This window comes from Antedon bifida, chromosome 6 (assembly GCF_963402885.1).
Source record: "Antedon bifida chromosome 6, ecAntBifi1.1, whole genome shotgun sequence".
NCBI classification, from domain to species: domain Eukaryota; kingdom Metazoa; phylum Echinodermata; class Crinoidea; order Comatulida; family Antedonidae; genus Antedon; species Antedon bifida.
In genome coordinates, this window is record NC_136231.1 from 20112698 (window position 1) to 20128720 (window position 16023).

Here is a 16023-nt window from a genome sequence, read left to right on the forward strand (position 1 = left end):
ATGTGAAATATGGAATTATTGTTCCTTTGCTCCGCAAGAAAAGAGAACTAAAATAATTAATTAGGTTTGTTGGAACAATTTTGGTCTAGCTAAGTTTGATCATGGAGTATTAATTACATGTTTTGATAGTAACAACTGTAGCCATTTAATCATCTTAATAGTCTATTTCACACTTTGTCACTTAAGTTTAACATGCTATATTAATAATTTTAAGTTTGTGTAAATTGATTGATGCCTTTTTATATTATTCCTTTTTGCATTGCACTGTTTTTCTTCTTTCTTTTCTAGTAAATATAAGTAGTAATTTGTCTTTGTTGCCGTGGGTGACAAAAATGTGACATGTGACAAACATGGTTGTGGGGATAGATTATGACATCTTTGATTATTATTGTATCATAAACACAGTGCCTCATGTTAAAAAAGGTATAAGTTTTTGTCTACGTCATCAAATCCAAGAAAAGACTACAACCAAAACTACAAAGTGATGTCCTTTCATAGTTTCTGCAAAAATACAGAAGGTCAGAAGATTCAATGAATGAAAGCTATTATTTCAAAATTTAACAAGGAAAAGCTTTTACGTTATTATTTTTAAAAATATGGCAAATATAGTAATTAATTTGTCCTTATGTACATTTTCTATCTCTAATGGCAGGGACAATGAATAGCAAATTACACAGTATAATAAGTAACTTGTACAGAATACATGAAATCTACTTTTACTTAATTAGTGCTATTTCACTTTAATCTGACTAAATGGCTAAAAACCATTTATCAAGTCTTGTCTACATTTTTATTAAAATCTTTCTTTTACTTTCTGTAAATGTAAAGGTCAGCGATTTAAGCTTGGTGGACTTGGAAGCAAGAAAGGACATACCTGTAGGCGCAACGCAAGTGAGTTGGCCAATCACAAGACACAGTTTGGACAATCTATCAGTTCGTGATTGGTTAAATTACTGATACTAAATTGACTGATAGAATACTGGAAAAAAGCTATGCTAAAAACTACATATTTCTGCAAGCCAAATCTAAAGCCAGAAAACTGTCACGGTTTATGTGAAGGTTCATGAAGTGAAAACATGTTCACTTTTTTTTAAATATGAACTTAAAAGTTTGGTGGCAGCAAACCCAGTTAGAAAATGAAAAGTACAGTAAATGAATAATAGAGGGCAGTATAACTAAAACATCTCTTCTGAATTCTCAAACCTCCCACACAATAAATACTTTACATCAAATAAATCACCCAAATTCATATCCAAATTCTTTATTGCAACAAAGTAAACATTGTTGAATTTACAATATTAAAATAGCAATTAAAACATTGAAGCAGGCAGTACTTGAATCTAATCCAATCTTGGAAACACCATATTACTGTACCTTTTTTTACAGATGCTCAGGAACTCATTGACACATAAATACATTAAAAACAAAATTAATTTGTCATATTTATTCTTTAATCATTTCAATAATAAATATTCTCTATTCTTCTCAATGGAGTAGCAATCCTTTCCACAAGACAAAACACAAACACACTGTACACAAACAAGGTCTTTAGGAATGTTATTAGGTGGAGTTAATGACGAACACTGTTATTCTCTAAAAAACAACTTTTACATTTTATATTAATTTTATATACAAATTACTTTTCTGAAGGTGAATTTTATGAAGATGTTATTGAATTATTAACTGACATTGAATACCCAGAGCAGCCTCCTCCATCAATTGATTTGCACCGTATCGCTATGAGCAGTGGCGCAAATCTTAGTAACTGAATTCAATATGTTAGCTAAATAATTCATTCCTAAAATTACCTCTCAAGAGTTTACATTTATTGCCAAGTCCAGACATTCTAAAGATGCATCACAGCAATTCAGGAATGTATAATTTATATTGCCAATTTAAATTGTTAGAATTTAATCAATAATGAAAGCATCATTAAGTGGCCATTTTAATTACTGTTTAGATTTCCTAAGCCTACAGTAGAAGAGCTTATTTGATTTCCATTTATTATATTTTAATAGCAACTTTTTCTAATAATTCTTAAACAATATCGTAATAATACATTTAAATATTTTTTTCTTCAATCTCAGATAATGAAGTCTTGAGTGATTTTATAAATACATTTATTTTATTTTAAAAAATATATAATTATTAATAACCCCATTCAAATTACAGTAGTACTATCACTGAAAAGGGTCATATTTATAAAACATGCTTTAATAGCAAAAGTATCATCTTAAATTGCTTTTAAGTCAATTATTGTTGCATTCATTTTTTAAATTACCAGCTACATACATATATTTACATATATTTTTCTTTAATCTTGGATAATGAAATCTGATAAGATAAAAAGTGATAGGACAAATAAAACCTTATTTGTTAACTCAAGCACTTCTTAACTACAGTACAGTACTGTCAGTACAGTATCGTGACAAGCAAAACAATAAATGGTGGCCAGGAGGTTCACTGCATATAGTATGGATACAAATGATCAGGTTCACAGGCAATTAAAAAGAATACAAACTTTTGACTGTAACTGTGAATTTATACTGTATTTACACTGTACAATAATCTGATGAATACAACATAGACAATAAATCGGATACAGTACATTTTGTTCTCAGGCTTATTTCTAGAAATTAACATAAGTGCTCAAAGCAAATGAACGTAAGTGACTGAAGGTGGAAAAACTGTCATGAATAATGAGACATCAGATGTTTTCTAGAGACTACTGTTAGTATGGTACAGTATGTAAATAAATGTAAGGCAGATCACTGTTGTGATTTTTTTTTGTCCTGTGTGGGGTCGTCCCACTTTTATTATAATTCTCTGTTTTATTTGTATATATATTCTATATAAAAATAAAGGTACATTTGTAACAATTAATTATTTGTATGAATATTTCTCTTTCTATTGTAAATTACTAAGATTATTACAGTGTTAAAAGTAGTTAAAAAGTAGGCATATTTACATAAAAGGTGATTGATTTCAATATAAAACCATATGCTTTCATTTACAATTTTAAAGAAGATGTTAATTAAAATATAAAGATAAAACATGGTAATAAAAGTCTATGAACTGTCATTAAAATCGTACTTAAAAGATCACTGTTGTGATTGTAAAAGATCTTTTTTCTTTTACAGCCTACCAAAGAAGCCATCAAGTATTTAACATCATGTATACTTGGCCACTATGACCAATCATAGAAAACATAAACACAGTAAATCAAGCATCAGACATTTTAAACGGATTCATTTTTGGAAGGTGAAATTATTAGTCTACAAACTGGAAAGTATCTTACAGTATAGTTTCACTAAAACTCCAGCAGATCCAGCATTGGAAGAAGTGGAAGAAGTCTCAAACAAGATGCACTTAGCTAAAAACGTAAACTAAACATCCTCAAAAAAGCAAACACCCAAAATGGAATCAGAGTTAGTACACCCAAAAGATAAAAGAACTTGTGGTTGCATTTTACACATGGAGAAACAGTCGTCAAAGTAGAATCCTGGACCACCAGTCTGATGTCAAACAAAAGAACACTAATTAATTTTACCACGTTGAAACACTGGTTTTCGTCAGATCACCAAAGTTTAGCAACGTTGAGCCTGGTTAGAGCTTGAATGGGAGACCATCTGGGAATATCGGGTACTGTATATGGAGCTGGGGTCCCGTTAGGCATTTGAAATCAGCATTGCTGACTCTTATGGCAGCCCCTGCATCTAGTATCTGCCTCAGACGTATTGGCCCATGCCTTTCCTCTGGTCAGGTGGGCACTGGACGAGAGAAGCCCTAACCAATGTTAGGACCAATCAAGGTGCTTTAAAAAGGCCTGGCTTTGTTTGTATCAAACCTGTTAGTGGCGGTAATTATTGCTGTTGGTTTTGATTGAATAAAAAAAATAAATAAGAAAATAGTCAATGAGTAAAAAGGCTTTCTGAAATCTGCCATCACAATTCAACTTAAACAAAACTCCGTCATTCTCCAGAAAGAATGTCAGAAAATTCATCTGGATAAGAAAAGCTAAAATACAATCAATAGATGAAGAGGGAAACATCATTCAAGTAAAAAAACAAAGGTTGAACTTTGGAAGTAAATATAGGCTCTATCAGGATGACATTTTTGTTATCCAAAACCAGGGAGAAATTTTTACCTGTGCCTTTAGAAGACACACAATCACTCGAAAATATTTGGAAACTCTCTGTTGATACTTGGTAGTGTAGAAACATCTACAGTATGCTTTACCAACCTGAACCAGGCATCAACAAATCAGCAGTATGCCAAGTGATAAATTGTTCTTTGATTTAGCCAATTAATTAAACTGTGTATGAAATAAATTGAACTGAACGAAACTGAGAAATCAATTTGAAATTATGGAATTCATTGAATATTTTCAGGACATATTATGTGACCTTTTAGTTTAAACTATCAATCATCTTTTCTTATTAATGTCAAAACAAGAAATTTCAAATTGGATCTTTAATCCTGACAGGTAGCATAAAAGACAAAAATGTTTAGCAATTTATAATACCACTGAAAGAAAATAATGGATGGATAGGTAGCATACACAGCAATCTCCGCATGCGCATTTTTCCAATCCTATCAGCTAGTAGTAGTTAGTTAAGTAAGTTAAGACTAGACTAAGTTTTTTCAAATTTAAACAAATTTTTAAAAAGTTTAATTTCTGATTTAATCTTAATTTGTTTGAGTGAAGAAAGAAACAATTTGACTACTAAAAATTTGCAACTCTCCTCAGTGTCAAATTAAAAATCCCAAGAAGTTTTGCAACTTTATACAATACAACTGTACTGTAGGCATTTCTGTTGGAACACATATTGTTATGTTGTAATTATATTTTCTACTCTACTTTCAATTTTAGAGGATAAATTATACCGATGCTAAAAAAATGTAATTAATTAAAAAACATTTTTTAAAGGATAACTTTTACTGTATGCTGAAAATATAGTACTATTAAGTAGTAAAATCCTACCAATGACTCTACAAGTCATAACAAGTATACCCGATGTTTAATTTTATTTACATTACATTTACAAATCAACCTCCTTAATTCATTATTGAACAATATTCAACCATACACTTTTTACCAATTCATTTAAAATATCTTATCTTTAGATTTATTAGAGAAATAAATTTCTTTTTTTTTCTTTTGGATATCACGATATAATAAATTATTTTAATTTCACAAGGCAAATAAATTCAATTTGATGTACAGTATGAATTTTGCCTAAGAAGTCAATTCTAATTTAAATTACATTGTTGCTGCATATATATTTCCTTGGTTACTGTATGCCTCTAGCCAATAACATTAATCAATTGCATACTTATTATTATTTGATTTCAGAAAATTGTTTTCACATGTTCCATTGACGGTACCAATAAAAATTATTATTATTACAATACAGTACAGTAGTATCCAAAATCAATATTTCATCATACTGTACTGATAAACATTACAGTATTTTTGTTACTTTCACCACAGTAAGTATCAACATTAATTGTATATTTGAATACAAATAATGAATGTTTAATGAATCATTTACCTCCATGGTAAATGGTGAACATTTCATGAGTTAACAGATTGTTCTAGAACAATCAGGCTTTCAATGAATTCAACACACCTGCTTTTCAATAAACTTTTATTCAATTAATCCTCTGCTTCCATGTCGAATCAATGTTGTGTCTATGCTAAGCAATCAAAAAAGGTAGACCTTCGATTTTGGCCATTTAGAAGTAAAACACTAGGGCTACAGGTTGCTTTTAGTTGAATGCCCAACAGTCTCTGTTTCGTGTTGGAGTGAGCCTTGGACTTGCTGATATTATGGATGAATAACACTTCCACTGTTTTAAACTTCTCAGCCACTCACTATAATTTAACTGAAGGTTTATTAAACCATGTACAGTAGGAGATGGGGGCTTTAACTGAAGTAAGCTGAAATTTTAACAGCAAATATATTGATTCATGCACTCACAGACACCCCCGCCCAAAAAAATCCAGTTATGATTTTTCTTTCTGGATTTATAAATTGAAAAACAATAATTTACAAAGACAACCGTTTTTTAAGTGTGTACAGTAAGCGGCGTGGAAAGGAACTGGCCACCCTACCACATAATGCCGAGGCTTAGTACAATGAGCTCCTAACAGCTCATTCTCCTACGTTCAGAATGAATATGGGAGTCACCTTTACCTTTTACAGTAAAATAATTGTGCATGGTAGCACTCACTTCAGCAAGTACTACAGTATGATGCATTGTTAGTTTTAACCTGTGTATTTACTATTAAGTATTATTAATTTATAATTACAGGAAATGATACAAACTACGGTTCTGATTGGTTGAAATGGGTTGATCGATACTGTATGTTCTGACCTGCTTCTAAAAAATATGCATTGTAAATCAGTTGCTTTTTTGCAAACGTAGTTGATACTTTCAATCATCGTTGATTACATAATACAAGTGTTTTTCTGAATATGCTATTGTGTATTTTGCTATAATTTGTATACATTATTTTAAGCTTAGCATAACTATGAAGTGATTGTAGTGGAAAAAAGACCTTTAAACGATAATTAAAGTCAAAATTCTCTTGAAGCAATACGTTTTTAATGAGCTATGCTGAATTATATACCGATACCCATACTATGTGCTGCTATCTTTGACCTCTCCCTATTTGACCTGAATGTGCAAGATGTATAGATGGCCAAAAACTCAAACAAACATGTTCGATTCAAAGAAATTATTTAAAAATGTTTTACAAAAATGGATTCAAACATGTAGCCTAAAAAAGAGAAATCATGTGTCCTAACATAAACTGCATGATCATTATCAGCATGGATAGTAGGATATAGTGCAAATTCTTCGGGTCTGTAAGTTATATAACTCAGGATACTGTAGTGAAATACTTAATCAAACTGTCTACTCTGCCCTTATATGCACGCTTTAACTGGTCTCTATTGGAGAAACATACGAAAATGAGTATTCTTACCATGAGTTTAAGTCTTCCACTTCTTTGTCAAGTGACTCACATGATCCGGTAATCTCTATTCTTGGTCCAATCCATAATGATCTCGGTTTTAGCGTCTCAGTTTCAGCTGACCTATCTTTGCTATTGTTTGATTTGATTGGATAAAACACAGATCCCCCGCTGGATGTCCTAGATTCCTGTTTTTAAAAAAGGAATCAAAATATCAAAGAATTTATTGTATGACAATGCATTAAATGTGTTAAAACATTTTTTGTTCGGTGTAGGCTTAGGTAGGGTTATATTGGAAATTTGAAACACTGTAGTATTAACTATTCTTTTATGTGTACATACGTTTGGTGACAGCATGACAGCAACATAAATGATGAAAAAATAAAGTATGGTTCATACTTGGATACAAAGACCACCGTAACTAATATGACCAATCATGACGCGATGGATTACCCAAACTGTTGCTTGTGATTGGTCAATTCATTTGCATTGCACCTACGTTTTTGCATTGTCCAAGTAAGAACCAAGCATAAATAGTGGTGGGCCTTTATTCTATTTTTAGCGAGATAAAATTAATATTTAACAAGGCCAACAGCCATAAGTCGCGTGCTCTCAGGAAAAAATGAACTTTCAAAAAGTAATGTACTTTAAAACTTTTCTGTACATCAAAACAATTCAAAACAGAAAAACAGAAAAGCGATAAAACGCATAGTGATACCGGACCGACAGACAGACCGATCGACCGACATAGTGAACTATTGAGTCGCGTCCACGCGAATAAAAAGGTGTATGTATAAAGGCAACTGAGCATTTATTAATAATACGTGGTACACACATTTAATTAAAACACATTTCTCTATTACGATTTTTTAGTAAGAAGAAGTTAAGATTGGCGTATCATTATTTTGGTCATTTATTGATATAAACATGCATCTTAAAATAGTATATAAAAAATGGTCTGACAAATTTCCAAGCTGGATGATACCAATCTGATTTCTTCTTCCTGGTATATTTATTAAACTGTAGCATAAAATAAAATACCATCACTTTGGTTCTGGGACTTGTTGAAAACACATGTTCTTGCTGCATAATCTAGCGCATGCTCAATAGAGACATCTCCGATAGCGCCTTGGACATGGACTCATGCGTCTTCATTCATACATAGTACGTATAAATACACATAAAAGCTATTGAAACACACGTGGCCTGCCAGGCTGGGCTATGAAATTTCTAACCCTTTACATTCTCCTAATGTTACACTTCATATTGACTGATAATTGCTCATGTATTAGACGTATTCTACTTAAATATTCATACCTGTTTAGTGGACGAAAAAGTAAATTTTCTGCACGGCGGAGGCATATTTTGCAAAACAAAATAGTTTTACTAACAAAGGGTAAAGGTTAACCGGCTATTCTATTGTTTTTTTTTTATAGTAATTCTATACAGTAATAGGGCCTACATTTAAAATTCAATAAAATAGAATAAATAACATAAACATTTTTAAAAATAGAATTAAAAACAGAAGAAACCATTTATTGAAACTAGATTTTATAGTGACGTCTAGCACGCTCACTCAAAATTGTTCATCTTTTTAGCCACCTCGGCAAAATTGTGGATCCGCCCATTTTGGATGTCTGCTATTGGACAAAAGTTTTGAACGAGTATATCATTATTAATTCAAAGTATGAAATTATTTATCGTGAACAAATTTGATATTATTTCCTAGTATATTCATTTTTACCGTACTGCAGTATTCGTCATAATGGACATGAACGTGCCATGAACAAATCAATCCTCACGAATCCTTTCTTATTTTTACAGAAACAATTAAAACAAAGAAGCACCATTTCCACATCACCGTGACACGGTGTTCAAAACACAAAATGTTAATAAGGATATCGTTTAATGATAGTAATGTACACCCCCACTCACCACTAGTAACGCCATTATACACTAATGAACAGAAAGTATTGAGCAGGCGCATCACAAACAGTCTATTGATAGTATCACTTAAAAATTACTGGACCAACACCTGAAAATGTATACGTGGTCCTAAAACAGAGTAATTCCCAAATACAAATCCTACGGTATTGTATAGGCTAAGATCTACAAACCTCAACAGTTGCCGTTTTGCCTGCTGGGTACATCGTATGAGAAATGTAATAATGTCAACGATGATGAACACTATCGTTTCTCAAACTCAAGTAATTATTATGAAGAATAATCTTCTGATTGTAATCACTGCAAAAGATGAATATTGTAAGTACAAGACCATCTTCGAGGCACGCTTCACTAGCTACAGATTGTACACAGTATCGAAAATAATGTATTTTCTTACAAAGAAACCGGATCGATTCTCTACAATGATTGATTCAGAATTCGCAAATGGGAAAGAAAATAATTAAAATCAACTGAGTTGTTCACTTTAATTGGGGAGACACAGGGCAATTCTTGTATAATATAATATTGAAGAATCGTCAGGTAGCTTAGTTAGTTCCACTCTTCATCATCAATATTGTTGGGTAAATTAGGGCGAAGCATCATTTGGATCATGATTGTAAAAACTGGATTGTTGACGCAATGCATAAATCTACATCTACATTTTTGTAGCGGCTATTTTAATATATAGTATTGTGTCTAAATAAGTATTAAAAGTTTTGATATAAAGGAAGTATAAATATAATGTTATATTATAAGCCTATACCCGGAAATTTCTTTTGATATTTCTTTTTACGTATCATTATACATTAGTTTGATTGTTAAAGAAATCCAAAGCTTCCAAGGAGTTTTTTTTTTTATAAATGGACTGGTGTTGTTTAAAAACATTGTTTACATATTTATTCTTTCTATAAAGTGTCTATGTAGGTAGGTAGGTAAATATATTTGTTTAGTTGCCTTGGAGGAAACAGTGTTTGAGATTCCCTCTCAATTTTTTGGTGGCCAAAACTGATGCGAAACAATAATGTATTTGTTTTTACTTGGTTGCCCATCGGGACCGACCATTGAAATTTGTAGTTGCCCTACGTAAATATGTGGTAGCCCCGGCCCAAGGGTAATTGATTATAAAAGTTATATAGTCTGTATATATGCTTTAGTACATGCAAAATACACTAAGACAATAGTTTTCTGTTTAAAAAAAGAGAAATACTCCAAGAACCTATGAATAATGTTTTAATTCTGAAATTAAATTCAATAAATTACATAGCACCCTCTAGAGGTTTAAATTATGAAATCAACTAAATCACCGATCCAATTCACATACTTTACTCGTTTCGGTTGATTAACTTGGGCCTAAAACGTTAAAATGACTTATTAAACGACGGTACTTCAGTTTCAAGTGCCAACCAATTTCAACTTTACAAAATAGTGCGATAATTTGAAGGCGACAAATCCCACCATACCAACAAATTCCCACTTTCGACAATACATTCCAAATCCCAATATGTCAAATATAGCCACACCAATACTTTAACACACAACACAACTGAAATATCCTGTTATAATGCCTTATAAAGTATTATACTATTATATTATACAAATCAAAATATCTCCTAATATGAACAATGCACATTCAACATTATAATATCAAATGAATGTACGTGTAAATAGATTGAATAAATAATACATTACACAGAAGTATTATCTCTAAATAAACATCTAAACTAATGACAAAACAAACTCTATGATAAGATTATATTTCTTCTATAGCAAAGCAGCATTTTAAATTATGATATTAAGTTTAACTGTTTTTACTGTGTTTTTATATTCAATTGGTGAATAAGGCCACGGGAACAGTGGAAAATTGAAGGAATGGTGTAAATTAAAAATAACAACGTTGTGGTTACGGTACCGTAATGACTCTAATGACCAATGAAGATTATGAGCAAAACAGCTAATGCACTTTTTTCAGGGTAAAAGAAAAAGGAAATGATTTCAGGATGAAACTAATAAAAGTTAGTGCAGCTACCCTGCTACTCTAATGAACCAAACGTGATTGTATGTATCGAACAGTCTGCTATTGAAGTGATAACAATTACCTTTCATCATGTCAGATACAAATGTACTGAACTACATCTAAAGGTAGGCATGAAGGTCTAACCTATACTGACTGTGACAAACGACACTACTAGCTTAATCGTAAGCAAAATTTCAAAGGAAATTTTATGATACCACTACAATATAGGTACATTATTTTGCCTGTACGATAAACATACACCATATCTTGAAAAGTTTATAACACTTCATGAATTTAAACATAATTTTTATGATATTGTTTAAAGTTTGTATATTTTTAATCCATTATGTTAGTGGAGGTTTCCCGCTGTCGTGACTGAAAATAAATAATATACAGATTACACGGTGAATCTAATAGCAACAAATACAATTTAATGAAATAGGCATCTAATTAATCAATGAGATGAGATGAGATTTGAACTGTTGTCACCCAAACTTATTCAGTAACTTTGAAGAATAAGTAGAAATCTTCTTTTTCTTTTTGAAAACATTAAGAAGATTAGAATAAATACTTATTAAAAGGTATTGTATACACATCTTATACGATACTTTCTATATGTATTAGCCTACATTATATCTAAATCAGTAAAATATTTAATATATTTATTTAAAGACTAAGAAGATAAATAGGAAAGATGAATGGTTGTAATTCAGAATTGAGTAACGAGCCAAGTGAAATCTTTCAACATCCATCCATACTCATTTAACATATCCGTTGGCTTCATAACATAAGGCAATTTTAATGTGTAGAGCTTTTATTTTGTCATCCTATATCATTTCAATGATTTGTCATCCCTGGGTGACAGGAGTTAACATGACACAATCTTGAATATGACAAACAGATGAATTTCATTGAAAAACATTTGCACATTCTAAATTGTAAGTTGCATTAACCCTATCAACTAGTAAAGAGATAAATAACATAGTATTTATTGCATGTACGAGGTTGATTTATTACACTCGGCAGACAGAGTGTACACTGCGATAACACCAATGCTGAAACAATCGATACATTAAAGAGATTAATATAAGAACAAATTAAATCAAGACTTATAAAAGCAAGCAAAAAATACTGTTAAATCTAGCTTCAGTAAAACAAACCCTGTTTCATTGGTTGCTGAAACGAGTGAGTAGAAAATATATATATTTTTTAAATAGGTTTTTAGCATACATGCTGGAAGAACATTAGTAGTGTAACACTCTGACCATCAGGTCAACAACCCTTTTTCACTATTTCTCCCTACTCCATCTATTAACATTCCTAGTGGTTTCTTCCTATCCCTAGGTACTCTTTGTTCACTATCCTATAACCCACATCCTTAATCAATTACTGTTTCCTCATCATCATGGAATGTTCCCTTTACTAAATAGTCCCCTCCCAGTACATGAATATTAATTAGGACCGTTCCTTAAAATATGGATGTACTGGTAAGAGGAGAGAAGAGAAGGAAAAGAGCTTGATAGAATAAAACGTTTATAATAGAGAGAAGGAATCGTATGTAATATAGCCAGGACAGACTGTATTACATTGCATACTTAAATAAAACTGTATCTGACCATAAACCATATTTGCTGTTGGTACATTTTGTGACTGTGTGAAATCCTGCCGCTGAGACTATATGACATAGTAACGGATACACTAAAATACCACCGTTACAACTGATTCCCACACCAATTTGGACCCACAGAAGCCAATAAAACAAACAGAAAAAAGAAGAAAAAAAAAAAAGAAGATAAAACATGGATCAGATTTGGAGTTAATTTGCAGAGTTTGTGGAGCAGCAGATGCTGATGGATGAATGAACACAGACAAAGAAGAGCAAAAGAAGAAGAAAAGAAGATTATTGGTTGAAACAATTGCAGGACCAACCCCAGAAATAGAAAACGGAAGACAGAAGAGAAAACACCGAGGCCAAAAGACGAAGAAAGAAGACCGAAAAGAAGATGGATTTTTACTATTGATCATTAACTGTTTTTGCGACCTTTTGTTTAACTTTCTTTTGACATTTTTTTATTTTGAACGCTTTATACGAACTTTGATACGTATAAAAATTTTTTTTTGAGTCGCAGATGGAACTTTTTATAAACATTTTGTTTGTGGATGGCTTGGCTGATTTATTTTTGAACATTATTTTGGACGTTAGCCCATAGTATATTCAACTTGATTTGAACACAATATTAACGAAGTGGTAAGTGATCCATCATTTCTAGTTCTTTTCTATGACCTCCTCTTTCTTCGGGTGATATATTATAGATATAGATATAATAATATTGTAACATGTTTTTACGTTCGGGAAATACGGCTGTTAATACTCCAATTTCAACACGCAGTCTTATACCTGGTAAAGATACCAGCCCGATTACCCCATCACCCACCTCAATAACACAACTGGATTTAGCCCTTTTGTTCTAGTTCATAGACGAAATGTTCGCTTACACTAAAATATCCCCTTAGATGGTGAAAGCCCTATAGCTCACCACTCGCAGTATATGTTGACGATCTCGCTAAGCGAATACAAGATGCACACCAAATGGCCCTAGACAATACTTTACGACAAAAGGAAAGGCAGAAATTTACATATGATTTAGCCGCACGTTTTACCCCTTACAATGTTGGCGACAAAGTTTGGCTAGATGACCCAGTAAATTCTAGAAAGAAGTTAACACCGAATTGGATTGGACCCTACCTCATAACTAAAGTAGATGAGGGAGGCAGAATGTATCTACTCCAAAATTCCAACACCCTTAAACCCCTATCCCGACGCATACATCACGACAGACTGAAACCCTTTGTCGAACAATCCGTCAGAACAAGGTATGGCCGAAAAATTAACCCTCCTGCTAGATATGACAATTAATTCAACATGATCGACTTGTCATTCTGTGGTTTTTAAAGTTTTTCCTTTAATTTGCAATTTCCTAAATAGGCTTAAAATTTAACTTTGTGAAGAAGTTTGTTTTCAAATATTTTTTTTGGTTAAATTGATATTTTTTTAATCTCATTGTAAATATCATAATATAGTATTAGTACATTTAGTTTTTTAGATTGTATAACCTTGTTTACCAGATTTACTCACTGCCGAGAACAGAGTAAATGTGAGAGGTTTACTTGTTCAACGGCGATCATTAATTCTATTTTTTTAATTTACTCCGACTACGGTATGTGTTAGGCAATCACTTTTTCTTGAGTTAATATTATTTTGTCTTTTACTTTGTGATTTATGTTATGGTGTCTTGATTAGATTATACACTTCATTGTGTTCTGATCATCATGCCGACTATTGGCACTCGATTAAGTTCCATTTAGTGTCGTTCCTGAACATGATATATATTTATCTAGGGATTAAATGACCTGCGACCAGGCAAATTCGAATAGCCACATCGATAGTCAAAATTTGTCATTGTTCTTGTCACGTTAGATTTATTATCCATAGAACTGTTTATTCCGACATTAGATCGTACCTGATCTTAACTTTCGCGTTTATGGGTTTTAAACAACCGGCGACGAATGGAAATAACCGTTTTGGATTTTATTAATTACATGTATGTTTTGTTCTATATTTGGTAATTTTTTCCTCTTGTTAAAATTTGTTTGCTTAATTATTACCTTGTGTACTAACTCCGCCGTACTTGCCGACAACGTTATACAAATATTTGAAAACATGTTACGATGTATACTATATCACCATTCTTTTTACTCTCCTTCACTTGTGTTTTTCAATCTATACTTTCTATTTCTCAATGATGGTTCACTTTTGCATAAACTTATTTTAATTAATTGCATGTTTTAAAACTTATAATATTTTATATTTTGTTATATATGTGATGACGAATTTTCATTACTTGTTTATTTTTAATTACTAGTAGAAGTAGTAATGTATTATCATCATTATATTTTGATTTTGGAATGATAGTTCATTCCCTTTACTTGATATTACTTGATTTTGTTTTTTTTAATTTAATTAGCTTACAGTTTTAATAATTTTCACATTTACTTAATTACTTTTATATTACAATTATGTTTTATTTTAAATATACGAAGTGGGACACTTCTTTGGTAGAGAGGGAATAATGTAACACTCTGACCATCAGGTCAACAACCCTTTTTCACTATTTCTCCCTACTCCATCTATTAACATTCCTAGTGGTTTCTTCCTATCCCTAGGTACTCTTTGTTCACTATCCTATAACCCACATCCTTAATCAATTACTGTTTCCTCATCATCATGGAATGTTCCCTTTACTAAATAGTCCCCTCCCAGTACATGAATATTAATTAGGACCGTTCCTTAAAATATGGATGTACTGGTAAGAGGAGAGAAGAGAAGGAAAAGAGCTTGATAGAATAAAACGTTTATAATAGAGAGAAGGAATCGTATGTAATATAGCCAGGACAGACTGTATTACATTGCATACTTAAATAAAACTGTATCTGACCATAAACCATATTTGCTGTTGGTACATTTTGTGACTGTGTGAAATCCTGCCGCTGAGACTATATGACATAGTAACGGATACACTAAAATACCACCGTTACAGTAGTACTGTACTACAAACGAGGATATTAATTATTACGAAAAGAAAGAACGACATTGAAGAAAATTGTTGGACAATAAACGAACATACCAAAATTTTATTAAAATGTTTATTTCTAAAATCAATTCTAGCCTCAGTTTTACTTCTTTCTTACTTTCCTATATTGCCTTTTGGCCCCCAATGCACTCCTGATAACGATAAACCAAACTGCACCTTTTCACTTTACTAGAAAATAGAATCAGTCGTATGTTTGGTTCTGTTTGCTACTGTATAAACATAATGTCTACAGCAAGGCAAGATATCTATGAAGTTGACATTAAGACGAAAGGTTAAACAGGTGTTTGTGTTTACGACCTAAACATGTATTGTTTTTGAAATATCATCTTGCCAATAATGCATTATTACCATGTTTAAAGGCACGGATCAGGGAAGTAAAATGTTTACCCTTCCCTGGCAAGATGAAGAAAAACAATTCTATTGATCATACA

General features: G+C 31.8%; 1 protein-coding gene across 2 annotated transcripts in view; it reads right to left on the reverse strand.

The window, feature by feature from the left end:
• The window catches only part of LOC144844614 (3',5'-cyclic-AMP phosphodiesterase 4C-like), a 105978-nt gene that overhangs the window by 74241 nt on the left and 15714 nt on the right, over nucleotides 1–16023 (reverse strand). The window contains exons 1-2 of one of the 2 annotated variants that reach the window (XM_078701599.1): nucleotides 9100–9210; nucleotides 6995–7170 (exon numbers count right to left, since the gene is read on the reverse strand). In XM_078701599.1, the coding sequence (XP_078557725.1) occupies nucleotides 6995–7170; nucleotides 9100–9132 (209 nt within the window). In that variant the 5' untranslated portion in view covers nucleotides 9133–9210. Of the gene's footprint in view, nucleotides 1–6994; nucleotides 7171–9099; nucleotides 9211–16023 lie in introns of those variants that run through there. The other variant, XM_078701598.1, reaches the window with a different exon arrangement.